General features: G+C 50.1%; 1 protein-coding gene across 2 annotated transcripts in view; it reads left to right on the forward strand.

The window, feature by feature from the left end:
* Window positions 1-16,236, forward strand: part of PDS5B (PDS5 cohesin associated factor B) — an 802,561-nt gene that overhangs the window by 214,145 nt on the left and 572,180 nt on the right. For both annotated transcript variants that reach the window (XM_085621687.1, XM_085621686.1), the window contains exons 11-12: window positions 737-882; window positions 6,963-7,114. In XM_085621687.1, the coding sequence (XP_085477813.1) occupies window positions 737-882; window positions 6,963-7,114 (298 nt within the window). The remainder of the gene's footprint in view (window positions 1-736; window positions 883-6,962; window positions 7,115-16,236) is intronic.

Raw genomic sequence — 16,236 nt, forward strand, 5'->3', positions numbered from 1 at the left:
TTTCTAGGACTTCTTTAGACACTAGCATCTAAGGTATAGAACTCTCTGCTTCCATCCTTCTCCTCCTTTTATAATACTGTATTTCAAATGTGTTGTGAATCTGCCTGTTTATATTACTTAGTGCCTCCAGTTAGATGTTTCTTTCTTCTCACTGGTCTGCATTGTCCCCTCTTTCTACCATTTCAGAGGCAAGAAGCCATTTAGGGTTACGATTGCTCTATAAATGACAAGTACATCTGTTGAGGTTTTGTGAGGGTGTAGGGAGAATGCATCTTGGGGTATTTCAATTTGTTAATATTTCCCATATAACATCTTAATATTTAGGCTATACTTCCCATCGTATTATAGTTGATAGTCCTGCTATCCCTTAGACATGTCCTTGGTTTGTTGTAAGCTTTTTATAAAGAGATCAGGACTGCTGAAGACTTGTATCCGGAAAGATAACTTGTGTAGTATGGGGTTGTTGTTTAAATATTCAAGCTGAAAGTATCAATTTATTAGGGACTGTTAAGGAGCTCATAGGCTGCTTACTGAGTTTAGTTACTCACCCCATTAAATACAACAGACATCTGTTATTTCATAACCTTCTACTGCAGGTTGCTAAAGCATAAAAATATCTGAATTTCTTTTCAGGTAAAGAGATGGAGGCATGATTATCCACTGGCTGCCTTAGCTTTTGTATTTGAACTTAAATTGTATAACTCGCCAGTTAATTCATTTTATTATTTTTTTACAGAGTATCTCAAAGTACGATCACATGACCCAGAGGAAGCTATTCGGCATGATGTTATTGTATCCATAGTTACTGCTGCTAAAAAAGAACTCTTGCTTGTCAATGACCATCTCCTTAATTTTGTGAGAGAGAGAACGCTAGACAAACGGGTATGTGAAAAACAGAGGTACCGCATGCATTTATTGCTAATTTTTCATGTAAGTCATCTTGGCATAAAACTGATGAAAAAAAGCACTTTCTTGATTGTGTTTGGAGAATTTGTGTGAAACACGGATGTATTGACCTCATTTTAAAACAAAAGCAATTATTTTGTCTTTTAGGCCCGTGATACAATAATCACAATCTGTTTTTAATATATTTGTATAGTCTGCAGTGCATTTTCTGAGCAATAGGTTAGTTGAGTGATGCTAAGTCAGCCGTGCAAAGGATTCTTAGCCTTGCAGTGGAGCTTTATCAGTGATGGATGTGTGAATGGCCTTAAGTGCATATTTAAGTCTTAACTATCTCCTAGAGGAGAAGGAACATGAACACAACATTTGGGGGACTGTCATAGCTATCTTTTGAGAATCCACCAAGCAGTAGGATAGCTTTCTCACTAGTAAACGTAATAAAGTACTTCACAAAGTAAGCCCAGATTTATTTTGAAAATAAAATCACATTTAAAACATTACTTGGTCTGTAAACAATCTCTTTAATACTTTGGCACCATGTACATCAGGCACTGTCTACACCAGATCGCTTGAACCTCAAATCCTCATCAATAACATTTCATAAAGATAATATCCCTGAAATATGACATCAGGACATCATTCTGAATTGGAAGGATTATAAACTCATTGCACCATTATTTTAGTCATCTGGTATTCCTTCCTTAGACAGTCCCCTGCAATACCGGATCCGTGCTTGTATATCTAAGTTAAAAGCCATTTATGAGTCAGAAGACCCCAAGCTGATATCAAATGAAGCTAATTAGAGCAAATCCACAATTCTTTAAGTGTAGATGCTAACAAGAAAAATGAGAGTAACCCCACTGAACCAAGGGGGACAGGGTCTCAATTGACACACAACCCCCATATCTGGAAACACTCATGCAATCGTAGTTTCTTTATTTAAAAAAGGCCTCTGCTTGATCCCTAGAAACCAGAGAATTGTTCAACTATTTCTCTTTTACCTTCATTCTCCAGGGTTACTGAGAAACACGTAAATAAACAGCATTCCAACTTTTTCAAAGCAATCATTTGCTTCATAAAATTCAGTTGGATTTCATCCATCCTATAGCACTGAGTCCACTTTGTTGCTGGTCACTGAATCAGCATGTTTTATTTTGAACTCTGGTGATTCAGTGGCGGTTATAATGCTAGATCTCAGTGCTGCTTTCGATACGGTATCTCATACCATCTTTTAAAACGGTTGTGGGAAAGCGGTATTGGCAATGAAGCTTTGCGCTGCCTCACCTCATTTCAGCAAGTTTGAACCTGTGAGGTTTGCCAAAAAACATTTCTGTCAACAACCTTGGCATTGTGTTGAGGAGTGCCTCAGGAATCTTCTGAGTCCAACTCTTTTTAACATCTACATCCGCCACCTGGCGGATGTTATTGAAAGTTGTAGCCTCTCCATCATTTCGTATGGGAACAATACACAGCTGATTATCACTATTTCTCATGAAAACAATAATACCACTCCCCAGCTGGGTCTGTCTTTTTCAGAAGGAGCTATTTGGTTGGAGAACAACGGTCTTAAACTAAACAGTGAAAAGACCAAGGTGCTGATTCTGGGTAATCAGCTCGATATCTGGTCCACCGCATGGTAGTCTATTACCCTGACCGATTACCATCACCAAAACGAAAGGTAAAAAATCTTGGCATCTGACTCGACTATAAATTGCCATTTGACAACAAAGTAAACTCTCAAGCCAGTAAATGTTTTGGAATATTGAAAACCCTCAAGAAGATTATGGGATTCCTACGTGCGTCAGCCTAGGAAACAGTCATTCAAGCTTTGGTCACCTTTAGGATGGACTACTGCAGTGTCCTCTACTTTGGCCTCTCTCAATCACGACTCATTGGACGACAACTCATTCAAACACAGCTGCACGTCTTCTGCTGAACCTTCCCAAGAATGCTCCTATTGGAACTGGCCTGAGAAAACTGTACTGGCTCCCTCTCAAGCAGAGAATTGCCTTTAAACCTTTGTTACTGCCAGAAGGGCACTATTTAGTGTTGGCTCGCAGCACCTTCAATTTAATCCTATGTTACAGATAGAAATTATCTGATTTCAGGCTTGCTTTTGTTCCTAAATTTGAAAAAGTCCGAATCGCAGGCACCTTCTTTAGTTATCTGGCTCCTAGGATTTGGAATTCCCTCCTTCAAAAATGTTGGCATCTCCATCTAAGCCTGCTTTAGGAAACAACTAAAAACTTGTTTTTTCACTTCAAGTGATTAATTTCTCCTACTTGTATGGTCTCCTCTGGAGCGAAGCCTTAATGCTGGGACATTTCAATGAAGTAGCCATGCGCTTATAAACTCACCTTTATTATTGATATGGAGCTTGACAAATAATGGGGAAATTTGATCACATTGTCATTAAATTATGAATAGCATTCTATTCCATGTTCTTCCAATATATAATAAAAAAGAATCCCCAAAGTTATAAAACTCAAAAGAAATATGGAAACATATAGTCATAGGAAAATACTTTCTCCTATTAATCCATGTTCTTTCAGTATGCCACAAAGGTATAAAAATGAGCCATTTAGTTGACATATCATCGCATATTCCTCATCACCCTACCTGTCCCTTAAACATTTCTGCCCCTTATTATATTATATATTACAAATAAATCCCCTCGATCATAATTCTCTTTGTGAAACACTGGTAAATCCACAAACATTTAGAGAATTGAGATGTTATCACAGATATTTACCTGTTCTATGTAGAATAATGTTTTATTATGTGGAAAAGAAAAGTGTTATGAGCAGTGGAGTATGTGTAACTACATGAACTTTGAAGAGTATATACTGCAGGTCAAGCAAATTTCCACTCCCCCTATTGGCTACATCCGAGTGGTTCTGAAAGTACAGGAGGTTTTTTACTTTCCTCAAACAATTGCCATCAAGTCATTCAAAGAAGGAGTTGAAGCATTAGTTTGTGAAGAACATTCATTAATTTCTTTAGCTGTAATAAGATTTAAAAGAGTTACTGCCTTTTACTGGCATGCTCCTCAATTTCCTCATTGTGTATTTATGGACAAAGATCGCTCACCTCTGGTAAATTCCCTCAACTTCTATTCCAACACCGCCATGCCCCAACGTGATTTTAGTAGATCATCATGCCTATGGCAATCAGTGCACTATTGTTGCTATTTGTCTTCATCTGGGCTCAATGAAATGTTCTCCTTTCTGGAATTTATTACCTTAATTCTTTTTACTACTTCTCTGTAGGAAAGTAGGCCTTTTGGACATGATCACCCCCGTTTTTAGCCTGGTAACTGATATGATTTAGACTGGAAGTGCACTGGGATATTGCTAACCAGGTCCCCAGTGCCAGATCTCTTTCCCAAAACTGTACAATTGTTCCCCACCCCAAATGGCAAAATCTTTAGCACCCTCTAAGTCCCTAGTAAATGGTACCCCTGATACCTAGGGCCTAAGGTACTAAAGAGGGTCCTTAAGGGCAGCTGCACGAATTGTGCCAACCTAAGGGGAACCCTCATCAAGCACATGCAGGGCTGCTATCACAGGCTGCGTATCTTGGTGCAGACAAAAGTGAAAACACATTTCACACATCCCTGTGTGCTATGTTCCCTACACTGCATGTAATATTTGTAAGTCACCCCTACAGCAGGCCTGACCGCTGTAAGGCAGGGTGCTGAATATTACATGTGAGGGCATACCTGCATGAGCAGATATGCCCCTGTGCTGGTCAGTCCTCCGCTCTGAGTGTGTGCCTAAAAAGGGAGGCCCTTAGTGTTTCAGTGATCTCTCGTTGGTATTTGGTTGCTGCATTTCCTTCAACAGCAGCATGATTAGTTCCATTGATTATCTGCCTTTGAGTTGTGCAGGCATTTGAGAACAGGTGCAACACTGGGCTCTATATAAAAATTACATTTACTCGTGGCAGGAGTTTATGCTACTATGTCCAAAATGCATCTGCGGACAGTAATGAAGTTCAGTTGTAAACCTGCTGCGATCAGAATGATTTGACAAAACAGTTGGGGGGGGGGGGGGGAAGGGGTGTGATGGGAGAGGGGTAAAGGTAACAATAATAAAGTACTGTTTAGAGGCATTGCCTATTAACCACTTAAACTAAAGCTGATAGCTTTGATTACTGCAGTCTTTTTGCCCTCATGTTTGAGGGCAAGATATTTTGGTAGGTGGTCTGTGTTGCACATTTCAACAGTCTTTGTTTAATAAATAGGCCCTGAATAATGTGAGCAACCTTCAAGATTCCTTCAAAGTTTGGCATGCAAAATACATTATTTTCTGTGCTTTTTAGGTCTCGCCTGAGACAGCGCTTTAGCGCTGCTCTGGCGAGACTTATAGTAAGCGCGTTTTGGAAGTGCAAACGAGTGCTTTCAGGCCTCCAACTACAGTGCATGTGCCCCGGGCGCGCGCACCATTTGGCAGCCTGAAAGCACTCGTTTTCTTTCACTTTCGGGGCCCCTTTGATGTCCCGCACCACTGTGCCCGCCCCCACTCCCCCTCCCACTCCCTCCTCGTCAACTTCAGTGCGCGCTTGTCTTTCCGCCCCCACTCCCCCTCCCACTCCCTCCTCGTCAACTTTTGCGAAAACATTTTACTAAGTGGAGAACTACCTGGCGATAGTGAGCACATTTTGAAAAATCGACAACAGCCCCTTTGTTTTAAGGATATACATTACCTCGTGAGACAACTGCCCTGATTGCTTGGTTTTAAAAGTTTTTGTAAAGTTTCATTGATCTGTTTTTAACATGGGCGGAGGCGCCACAGGACAAACAGAATATTCTTAAAGTTCTTCTTAAAACAAGTTAATAAAATGCACTTAACAGATCTGCAACCAGCTAGTGGCGAACCACGGTGCCTTAAAAAAAGTGCGAATTATAACAAGAAAACAAAACGAAATAGTTTAAAAGACATCAGTGAAGATTTCGCTAACAGAATTAACACAAATGCCATATTTGCGTTTCGCCCAGGCTTGATGGCAGTCACGTGGTTTTCACATCCTCCTGGAGTTTTTGCACACAGGCGTGAATAACAGGCTGTGAATAGCGGCGCGGTCTCTTTCACATGCAGATTAGCTTGTCTTTCGACTGTCTAAATAAATAGCGTTTCTTGCTATTCTCCCTGGTGGCTGTATGGCTCCCGGCAGATTACATGCAAATTTACGTGTCGCTATAATTGGTATTTTTCAACATCAGCCTCCAACATCCGCTTTACCGAAAATAAAGTTACTCCTGTCCACAATTCTACAATAATTGTTTTTTGAGTTTCAAATAAGCCCTCTGAAAGCATCTGTGCGCCTCCCCTCCACAGAGCCCCTACCTCACACCCCCATCCCATCCCCGCAGGACCCCACCAACGGATTACTGTTTAAATCTCATTACATATTCTAAGATGACTTCCTTGGTCGGGTAAAGGACCCCCTGTCAGGGAAACAAACATCGTCCCTTCTCCTCCTCCCAAGAAATTGTACCAACACCATTGCTTCAAAAACAACATCCTCATGCACAAAACTAACAACAACAAAAAAATCACTGCAACAGAAATAACAGAAAAAACAAGCATTTGCAATGCAATAGGTCTCGCATTTATACGAGTTTGAGCTATTGGCATTGTAAATGACAATGCCTTTTATTTATGTTTTAAAAACCCACACATAAATAAAAGGCATTGCCATTTACAGTGCCAATAGCTCAAACTCTTAACAACTGCGAGACCTATTGCATTGCAAATGCTTGTTCTTCTTTTTACTGACTTAACCTGCTCCAACAAATTGCTATTTCAGCACAATCTTTTTTTAAATTTAGTCTTCCTTTATTGGTTGAAATAGTTCTTGGCGTTTAAGGTCAATTTAAAAGTATAATTTAACATCATAAGATAATGTGTAGATGACGTTCATTGACTAGTAGTCTCTTTTGCTTTGGCTACATTGTTATTTGGAATGGTGTCTAGGTACACTGTAATCTTCATTGCAGTATGAATGATAGGCCAAAGGCACGTAGTTTGACAACCACTTTTCTTTGTTTGTTAAAGTGGAGGGTGAGAAAAGAAGCCATGATGGGGCTTGCTCAAATCTATAAGAAATATTCCTTGCAAGCAGAAGCAGGAAAAGAAGCAGCAAAGCAAATTAACTGGATTAAGGACAAGCTCCTTCATATATATTACCAGAACAGTATTGATGACCGGTAAGTTAAAAGAATGGATCTTTAGAAGAATATTTCTCAAATGTACTGTAAAGACATTGATTTACGTTTGTATAATTTTTTTTTTGATAATGAACTTTATTGCATTTTGCATTTTCATTGCCAACACAAAACTACATCGGAAGCAAATCAACACATTAATCGTGTGAAATACAATCAGGATAAAATGACTGAGGCTCCTAGGACACTGATGAAGTGGATAGACCATTATGTCATTGCAGGTATTTTCTCCTACACATTCGGACCCCTTATGGGGGGAGTAGGTTGAACCATTTACCCCATATTTTACCAAACAGTTCGGGGCAACCTCTGGCCTCAAAGAGGGGCTCCTGCTGGGCTCCACACCAATCCACTCCCCGCCTTCACCGCCGTACAGTGGGTGGTTTGGCTTGGGACCATAGTGTGGCAATGTCACGCTTCGTTACTGCCACCGTCGTTCCCAGCAAGCGTTTATCTGCCCAGGACCCATCGAGGCTATCCAGCACCCCCAGCAGCAGGCGCAACGGATCGTGGGAAACCTCCCAGCCCAGGGCGCACGTGAGCTCCAATACCACTCCCCTCCAAAATGGCTCAATAACAGGGCATTGCCAGACCACGTGAAAGAAGTCTGCAGAGGCGTGGGAACAACGCGCGCATGCTGGGGAGGGCCGCATATTAGCTCTAGATAAACGTGCTGGAGTGAGGTAAGCCGTATGGAGGAAGTAGAGTTAAGTGAGACGGAGTTTGGAGGAGGTTGTCAGGGTCTTGGGTGCCATAAGGGCATCTCTCTTGTCCGCCTCCTCCAGGGGGCCCAACCACCCCTCCCACCGGGCGCGGAGTCGGACGAGAGATGTGGGACCATTATTGACCAGGGATCGGTAAATCCGCGACACCCCTCCCTTGCCAAGGTTCCCCATCATCACCTGGGCCTCCAAGGGGCTAAATTCTGGAAAGACAGTGGGAGCGGGGATGTGTGCCTGGAGGGCGTGTCTAAGTTGGAGGTATTTGTAAAATTGTGAGGGAAGGAGAGAGTGGCGCTGCTGCAGGTCTGCAAAAGTTGTGATGTGGTCCTCCACCCATATGTCCCCTAAAAGCGAGATCCCCACGAGGTCCCACTGCCGGAAGTCTCGGAGGGAAGAGACCTCCCTCAACCATGCTCTGCTGCACAGGGGCGTCTGCCTGGTGAGTTTCTGGTCCTATTGTACGTGGCGCAAGGCCATGCGCCAGGCCATGAACGCCTGGATCTGTGTAAATTCCAGGGTTCTAAGTTCCACCTGGTACGCCGGGTCGGACCAGCCGCCCTTGAACCAGTCGTGGATCACAATAAGCCTTGTGGCTAGGTAGTAGAGGTGGAGGTTAGTGACCCCCCATGCCCCTGTCATCGGGAGGAATGCGACCGTGTGCTAGGGACATTCGCAGCCTCTTGTTACCCCACAAAAAACTAATGAGGACACTGTCCATCTCCCGGAACCAACTGCTCGGGAGCTGAGCGGTTGTGTTTTGCAGAATATACAAAAAACGGGGGAGGACCATCATTTTAAAAAGGGCACTGCGGCCTAAGGGGTTGAGAGGAAGGGATTGCCACTTCCTAAGATCCGCCTTGGCTCTGGCGACCAGGGGCTCAATATTCCGGGCCCACTCGAGCTCCGGAAGGAGGGCGACCCATATACCCAGGTACTTAAAGGACTGCTTGCGTAAGGGAATATTCGTTTGCAAATCAAAGCATGCCCAGGATGGGTGTAGAGGGACCAGTGTGGATTTCGCCGGGTTGAGCCGAAGGCCGAAGACCCGTTCGAACGCAGAAAGGGCGTCTAGGCAGCGCGGACCAGAGTTCTCCGGGTCCGCCAAGAACAAAAGGACATCATCGGCGTACAGGGCTATCTTGTCAGTGTGACTCGGATCCCAGGACCAGCCGCGAATGAGGGAGTCTTGACGGACGAGAGAAGCCAAGGGCTCCATCGCCAAAGCGAATAATAGCGGCGAAAGTGGCCAGCCCTGGCGGGTACCCCTCTGGATGGGAAATGCCTCGGACAGCACTCCATTAATGAGGACCCGTGCCCTGGGTTGAGAGTAGAGGATCCGGATAAGGCGCCGGAAGGGGGGGCCGAAACCCATCCTCTCTAGCACATCACCGAGGTAACCCCAATCCACTGTGTCAAATGCCTTTTCAAAGTCTATAAAAAGCAATGCCAGGTATGGGGTGAGGCGATGGGGGTGGGCGAGGGCAAGATGGAGGCGGCGTATGCAGTGCCGGGTACCCCCAGCCAGGCATAAATCCGCACTGGTCCGGATGGACCAGGTCGTGCAGGTGGGGCCGGAGCCGTTGGCCCACCACGGTGGCGAATATTTTGACCTCAGTATTGATGAGGGAGATAGGGCGATAATCCGCACAGTCAAGGGAGGGTGTGTCTTGGGGAGAACGACAATGGTGGTCACGTCGGTTTCGGGTGGGAAGAATCCCTCTTCCACTACGTGCTTGAACAGGGCCATTAAATGTGGGACCAATTCTTGCGGGTCGCCGTCCGGCCCAGGCGTTTTGCTGTAATGCAACAGTGAGATAGCCCTGTGTATTTCCTCCGGGGTAACTGGGAGGTCCAGGGCCTCTGAGGCTGCCCGGGAGAGGCAGGGCAGATGGGTTTCAGTCTCTGCCAATAAGTCCACCAAGGAGGTCTGAGGAGGCCGGACCGCATATAAGGTCGCGTAGTATCTAGCAAAGGTTTGTCCGATGGCTTGAGACATGACCTGGTGAGCCCTGGTCTCGGCCCGAATCTCCGGAATGATACGGGTAGCTCTGGGGTAAGACACCAAATTATGGAGCAATTTACAGTATTTATCGCCCCATCCGTATATGCGCGCCACCGAAGATCGCCATAGCATCTTGGCAGATTCCAGCGAGATTTGAGAGCTCTCTTCACGGAGACGTGTGAGTTGCCGAGCGGAATCTTCCCTGTCGTCGGTGGCCTGGGCTCCTTCCAGTTGGGCCGCCTGGGCCTCTAGCCTCACGAGTCGGGCTGATTGTTCCACACGTTTCGTGTAGAGTTCCACACGTTTCGAGTGGATCAGGCCTCTAGCAACACCTCGCACCACCGCCTTTCCCGCCTCCCATAGCGTTCCCGGTGAGGAGACAGACCCCATATTAGTAGAGAAATAAAGCTGCAGTTCCTGCCCGAGGGAGGACACAAAGTCCGCGTCCTCCAGGAACCAGGCGTTCATTCGCCAAACCGGGCAGGCACCATGGGCGGAGGTCCCAATGCTGAGGGAAACTGGGGAGTGATCCGAGATACCCCTGGGTAGTATAGCGACCCTGGACAGCAGTTGACAGTCCGTGGCTGGCAGGAGGAATAGGTCAATACGAGAGTGGGTGTGGTGGGCTGCCGAAGTGTGGGTGTATTGTTCCTTGCGAGGGTGCCACACCGTCCAGGCATCGCAGAGACCCAGGGCAGAGGACCAATGAGAAAGGCGTCTTGCAGAGGCTAGGCGGGGAGCCGAGGGAGTACCTGTTGTGTCACGCGAGGGCTGCAGACCACCGCCACCGCCACCGCCTGAAATGCCGCCACCACCACCACCACCTGAAATGCCACCACCACCACCTGAAATGCCGCCGCCACCACCACCACCACCACCACCTGAAATGCCGCCGCCGCCACCACCACCACCACCACCACCTGAAATGCCGCCACCGCCACCGCCACTGCCGCCACCACCGCCACCGCCACCGCCACCGCCACCGCCACCGCCACCGCCACTGCCGCCACCACCGCCACCGCCACCGCCACTGCCGCCACCACCGCCACCGCCACCGCCACCGCCGCCTGAAATGCCGCCACCACCACCACCACCACCACCTGAAATGCCGCCGCCGCCACCGCCACCACCACCACCACCTGAAATGCCGCCGCCGCCACCGCCACCACCACCACCACCTGAAATGCCGCCGCCGCCACCGCCACCACCACCACCACCTGAAATGCCGCCGCCGCCACCACCACCACCACCTGAAATGCCGCCGCCGCCACCGCCACCACCACCACCACCTGAAATGCCGCCGCCGCCACCGCCACCACCACCACCACCTGAAATGCCGCCGCCACCACCACCACCACCTGAAATGCCGCCACCACCACCACCTGAAATGCCGCCACCACCACCACCACCTGAAATGCCGCCGCCACAACATTAAAGCAGAACCTCCCCACTGCAAAAGTTCAGAGACAAGTGTCTCTGTAGAAGCTGACAGGAGGCGAGAACAGAGTCCCCATTGCGTGGCCCCCCTCAATCGTTCTCGTCGGTGGCGGACCTACGGATCTCAGGGCTCCGAGACAGGTCAGAGTCCGACACAGCGTGTCGCATAGTGTTGGAGGGCGCAGGGAGACTGCTCAGGTCGATCAGAGGGGCAGACGGGCTGGGTGAGGCGGACCTCCGATGCGGGGGATGGGAGGTGCAGAGGACGCACCCGGTGATCGAGATTTTGCCCTCCGACGGTCATTTTTCTTGCGGGACCTGGTCTGGCGTCTCTGGGGCTTAGTCTGGGCCGGGCACAGCTGTGAGGGACCCCGCTGGACGGGAGAGGGATTCGGCTCCTGTCGCAGAGGCCGTTCCTCCGTGAGCCAGTTCCAGGCCGCTTGGGGACTGTCCAAGAAAAAGGTCTTGTCCTGGAAGATGACCTTGAGCCGGGCAGGGAAGAGGAGACCGTAGCGGAGGCCCATGGAGCGGAGCTTCAGTTTGACGTCATCATAGGATCGGCGCTGTGTCTGCACCCCTTCGGAGTAATCCGGGAAGACCATGATTCTATTGTTATGGAACTGCAGGGGACCATGTACCCTGGCCGCTTTGAGGATAGCGTCCCTGTCTCAAATTCATTACCCTCAGGATTATGGGACGGGCGGGAGCTCCAGGCGGTGGTTTGGGAGCCAAGGAGCGATGGACCCGCTCCACAGCAAACCAGGGTGAAAGGTCCTCCTTGGGCATCCATGAACGCACCCAGGTCTCTACAAACGTGTCGGCGTGACCCTGCTCCACGCCCTCAGGAAATCCAAGAAGGCGCAGGTTGTTCCTCCTCGATCTATTTTCGGCATCTTCTGCCCTTCGGTGGAGCTCGGAGGTCTGGGTTTGGAGGCGGGCCACCTGAGTCTTGAGTTGGCCAATGTCTTCTTCTACGGTGGAAATACGTGATTCCGCCTCCGTGATGCGTACCGTAGAGTTGCACAGGTCTTGGCGAATGAGAGACCCATCCACCCTCACCTCGCCAATCTTACTTTCCACAGAGGCCTGCGACGTGCTGATCGCCTGGAGGATGGTGGAGAGGTCACTCCAGCGCGGCAGAGGCTCCCCCGCCTGAATCCCGCTCCGCCGTGGTGAACTGGTCTATTTTAGTTTGAGTCGGGGGAACAGTGGTCGGCGGGGCGCGGGTTCTGACCATCGTCACTAAGGGTAGGAAGCAGATACTGGCAGTAGGGCCCGCAGAAGGCGGGAGAGGGAGGGGACCACCGACACCCAAGCTATCAATGCTCAGGCTTGGGTGTCTATTGCCGGACGGGGCCGGATGAAACAGCTAGGTTGTTAGTCGCAGTAGCAGCCTTCCAGCGCAACCCTCACACCGGGAGTCAGAGGTGGGGGAGCGGAGGCGCCAATGCCTCACCCCCGCACTGCCACCTGAAATGATGGCCGATCCCCACCCCGTCCCACGGGTGGTTTCAGGCCCAGGTGTCACGATGAGGCAAGGCCGCGGCGACCAGCAGGAGCTGGCCCAGATCCGACAACCGCGGCAGGGGCAGGCACCTCGTGCGATCTCCAACATTCAGGGAACAAACAGGCACTCCTTCGGCAGCCACTCCGACTAGCAGGCCCAGGGCCAGCAATGGTGGGAAGGATTATAGTGCCGGCGGGGGGGGGGCGAGGCAGCTGGCCACCTCCTCGCCCCGCCACCTGATATGATGGCCGGTTCCCCCACCACCGTCAGGGTAACAGGGCGCCGTCTCCTCCGGCCATCAGTGGGTTATCGGCCCCCCCACACCCCAGGCCCGGAGCAGGGCGATAGCAGACCGATAGGGCCGGGCTGCCCCAGCACGTCAGCCTGACCAGGCGGTGTCCGTTGCCTTTCGTGGACCACGGGTGGATGGACCTTAGGGCAAGGTCCGGCCCAGGGACAGAAGGCCGCGCCCCCAGCAGGCCCACACCGGCCGGAGGAGTTCCCGCCGCCGGCAGACCACGCACTCCGAGCCAGATCAGGCCCCGAGGCTCACCCCTTGCAGCACTCCGCCGCCCGACTTGGCGGCCGAGCAGGATCGCAGCGCTGGCGCCCCAGGCCCCTCAGATCAGACTCTGCCCCAGGCACCACAGCAAGCCACAGGCGCGTCGCCCACCGCTCCACACCGCTGCCCGGTCGCGGCAGCTGATGACAGCAACCCCCCACACGTTGCGACTCACCGGTGAAGGGTGCAGGGGGAGCTGGTCTTCCTCCAGTAGCAGCGTCCAGGGCCAGCCGCACCAGAGGCCCGCGTCCTCCGGTGGCAGAGCAGCCCCAGCCCGGAACCACCACCAGTGCACCTCGACCCGCTCCGGTCTCGACTGCACCACCGGTCCGCAGGTGAGGTTTGCCACTCTCAGCGCCACGGGGGGGGGGGGGGGGGGACGATCAATGAAACCCACACTGCTCCGGATCGGCCCACCAACGGACCGCCATGTTGGCGCGCAGCGTAGTCTCGGTCAGAGCTGGGCCCGCAGGGGGTCAAAACGCCACCAAAACAGCTCAGCGAGCAGCCCAAGAGGTCCGTGGCGCTTTACGCGTGGTGGTGGTGTTGGAAGGATGGCAGCTGATGGCGGCAGATGCCAGGCGGATGACGGAGGGGGTCCGGAGCACTCTTACAGTGCGACCACCATCTTGACGCCTCAGGGCACGCCCCCACGCTTGTATCATTTTAATTATTATTCTCATCTTTGATTGGTACATGCAGCTCATACTTTGGAAATGGATAATCTGGTAAAACAAATAAAAATTAATTGTGTCCTGTGACTACAGATTCAATGCAACAGCAGTAGTCGTTTAACACACATCAATTTCATATTTTCAGGCACCTTTTGTGGGAAGCTGGCTCTGTATATACTATACATAAGTAAGGTACAATCTAAGGTATAGTGTGCACAGAGGCCAGTGGATCTTCAGAGGTATGGCAGAGGCTAAAGTAGATAATACTCTCTTTTGTGTTAGTGTGGTTAAGCAGTCAGGCTTATCAGAGGGTAGTGGTAAGGATTTGTTGTACACGCTCGGGCAAGAAAGGATGGCACACACTCAAAAGACTGAATCCAGTCCAATTGTTTGTATAACAAGTTGCTATTGCGTAGTTTTATTTCTAGAACCAAGATTTACTTAGTAGCAGGTAAGTTAAGCTTTTCAAACAATGTTACTTTTCAAAATATAGTGAGCATTGGTTTTGAAGGAACATACAGATTAGTTTTGCAGTTGAGAAAATGGCTTGTAAGCTGTTCAAAAACACTTGAAATTACTTTCAGATTACTTAGTAGCTTGTTTGATGTCAAACAAGAAAACTACTAACTGTTAAACACACAAAGTTACCTTTGTTGCAGTACAAGACCGTTCAACACTTAGAAGATTTTTCAGAGCAAGCTCACCATACAATCTTATGGAGGAAATTGAAGTGTTAGGTTTATGGCTAAGTAAGCTGTTTTCGGTATGGGGTTTTTGGGGGTAGAACCAAGGTTCAGGTTGGCACTTAAGTGGCACCACCAGTGGCACTAGGGTGACTGGGTGCAAAGTGCAGGTTGCCAAGCCAATGGGGCTTTGGGGCATCTCGGTTGGGGGCTGCTACTGGGCAGGCCACTCTGTCTTGGGAGGCAAGCTCCTAGGGTTAACGTGAGGGCAAAAGGGGGTCTCAAGTTAGCACCAAGTCCACACCTCCAGCGGCACAGAGGCTGCCGGGTGCAGGGTGTTTAGGAGGGGTCGGGAGCCCCCATACTTTCCTATTTCGGCTGCAAGCTCGGTCCAGGAAGTCTTCCAGGAGGAACCAACAGCTGGGCAGGACAGTAGAGATGTGCCTCGATGTCACGACACATCAGGATCGGGTCACTGGACACAGGGTCTCCAGACTGCAGGGGTTCCTTTTGACGTCTGGAATCTGCTTACCGATCCGGTCACAGTGGGAGGGGGGAATGGTAATCGTGAAGAGGCTGCAGACGTCGACACGGAACCTTGGAGGCAACACCCCTCTATGGTTTGGAGGTCAGAACCACTAGGGGACCACTTCAGGAAGGATGGACCCTTGGGACACCGGTCGTGGACCATGGGTGCAGAGGTAAGTCCTGGAGCAGGGTTTGTTGGTCCTGCAGGGGCTGGATGTTCTATCTGATAGAGACTACTTGCCGCAGATTCCTTAACGTAGAATTATCCCCAGGCGTGAGACTGGATCCGTAATTTTTTTTCTCCCACAGCATCTCTGCGCGCCGGGTGACGTCACCTCGTGACTCCGCCCTGACGTCGTCCGCGGACGTGACGTCAGCGAGGTCACATAAGCCCCACCCCAGCGCGCTGACGTCAGTTTCCTTCTTTTCCACTTGCAATGCGGATCCGGAGTGTGTTCCCTTGGCCTGTTGTCAGGCCTCTTTTAACGCCTTTGCGTTGGGGAACAGTGTGCAATGCCTTCGGGTTTCAAGACGTGTGGTTTCCTGTTCGCGTCAGATGTCGGCGATGGACCCTCACTTTGTATGTGGTGTTTGGGCGAGCACCATGATTTGATGGACTGCGCAGCTTGTCAGCATCTCATGCCGGATGAAATTGCTTTCGGCCCGCTTGTCCTGATCGGTCTCGTCACAGCGCCCATCCCCGGAAGGGTCCAGAAGTCGCCGATTCCGGTTGCGGCGTAGTCTTTCGCCGAGGCCCCATGGGCGTCGCTCGCCCGTCGGTAAGTCCGGCAGCTTGCCGCCGAGGCCATGTCCTCACTCGGCGGAGGGCGCTGGTTCCTCTCGGGATGTGTGCCCTCACCCGTCGCCACCCGATCCGCCGTTTCAATGCCGTTGCATTGGGGCGACACGGGCCCAAATGAGGGCCTACGCTACGGCTCTGCAGGCTTCTTTGGGCTCCCCTCCTCTCCCTGGGACGTCCGCGGATCCCT

This window comes from Triturus cristatus, chromosome 8, assembly GCF_964204655.1.
Source record: "Triturus cristatus chromosome 8, aTriCri1.1, whole genome shotgun sequence".
Lineage (NCBI taxonomy): Eukaryota > Metazoa > Chordata > Amphibia > Caudata > Salamandridae > Triturus > Triturus cristatus.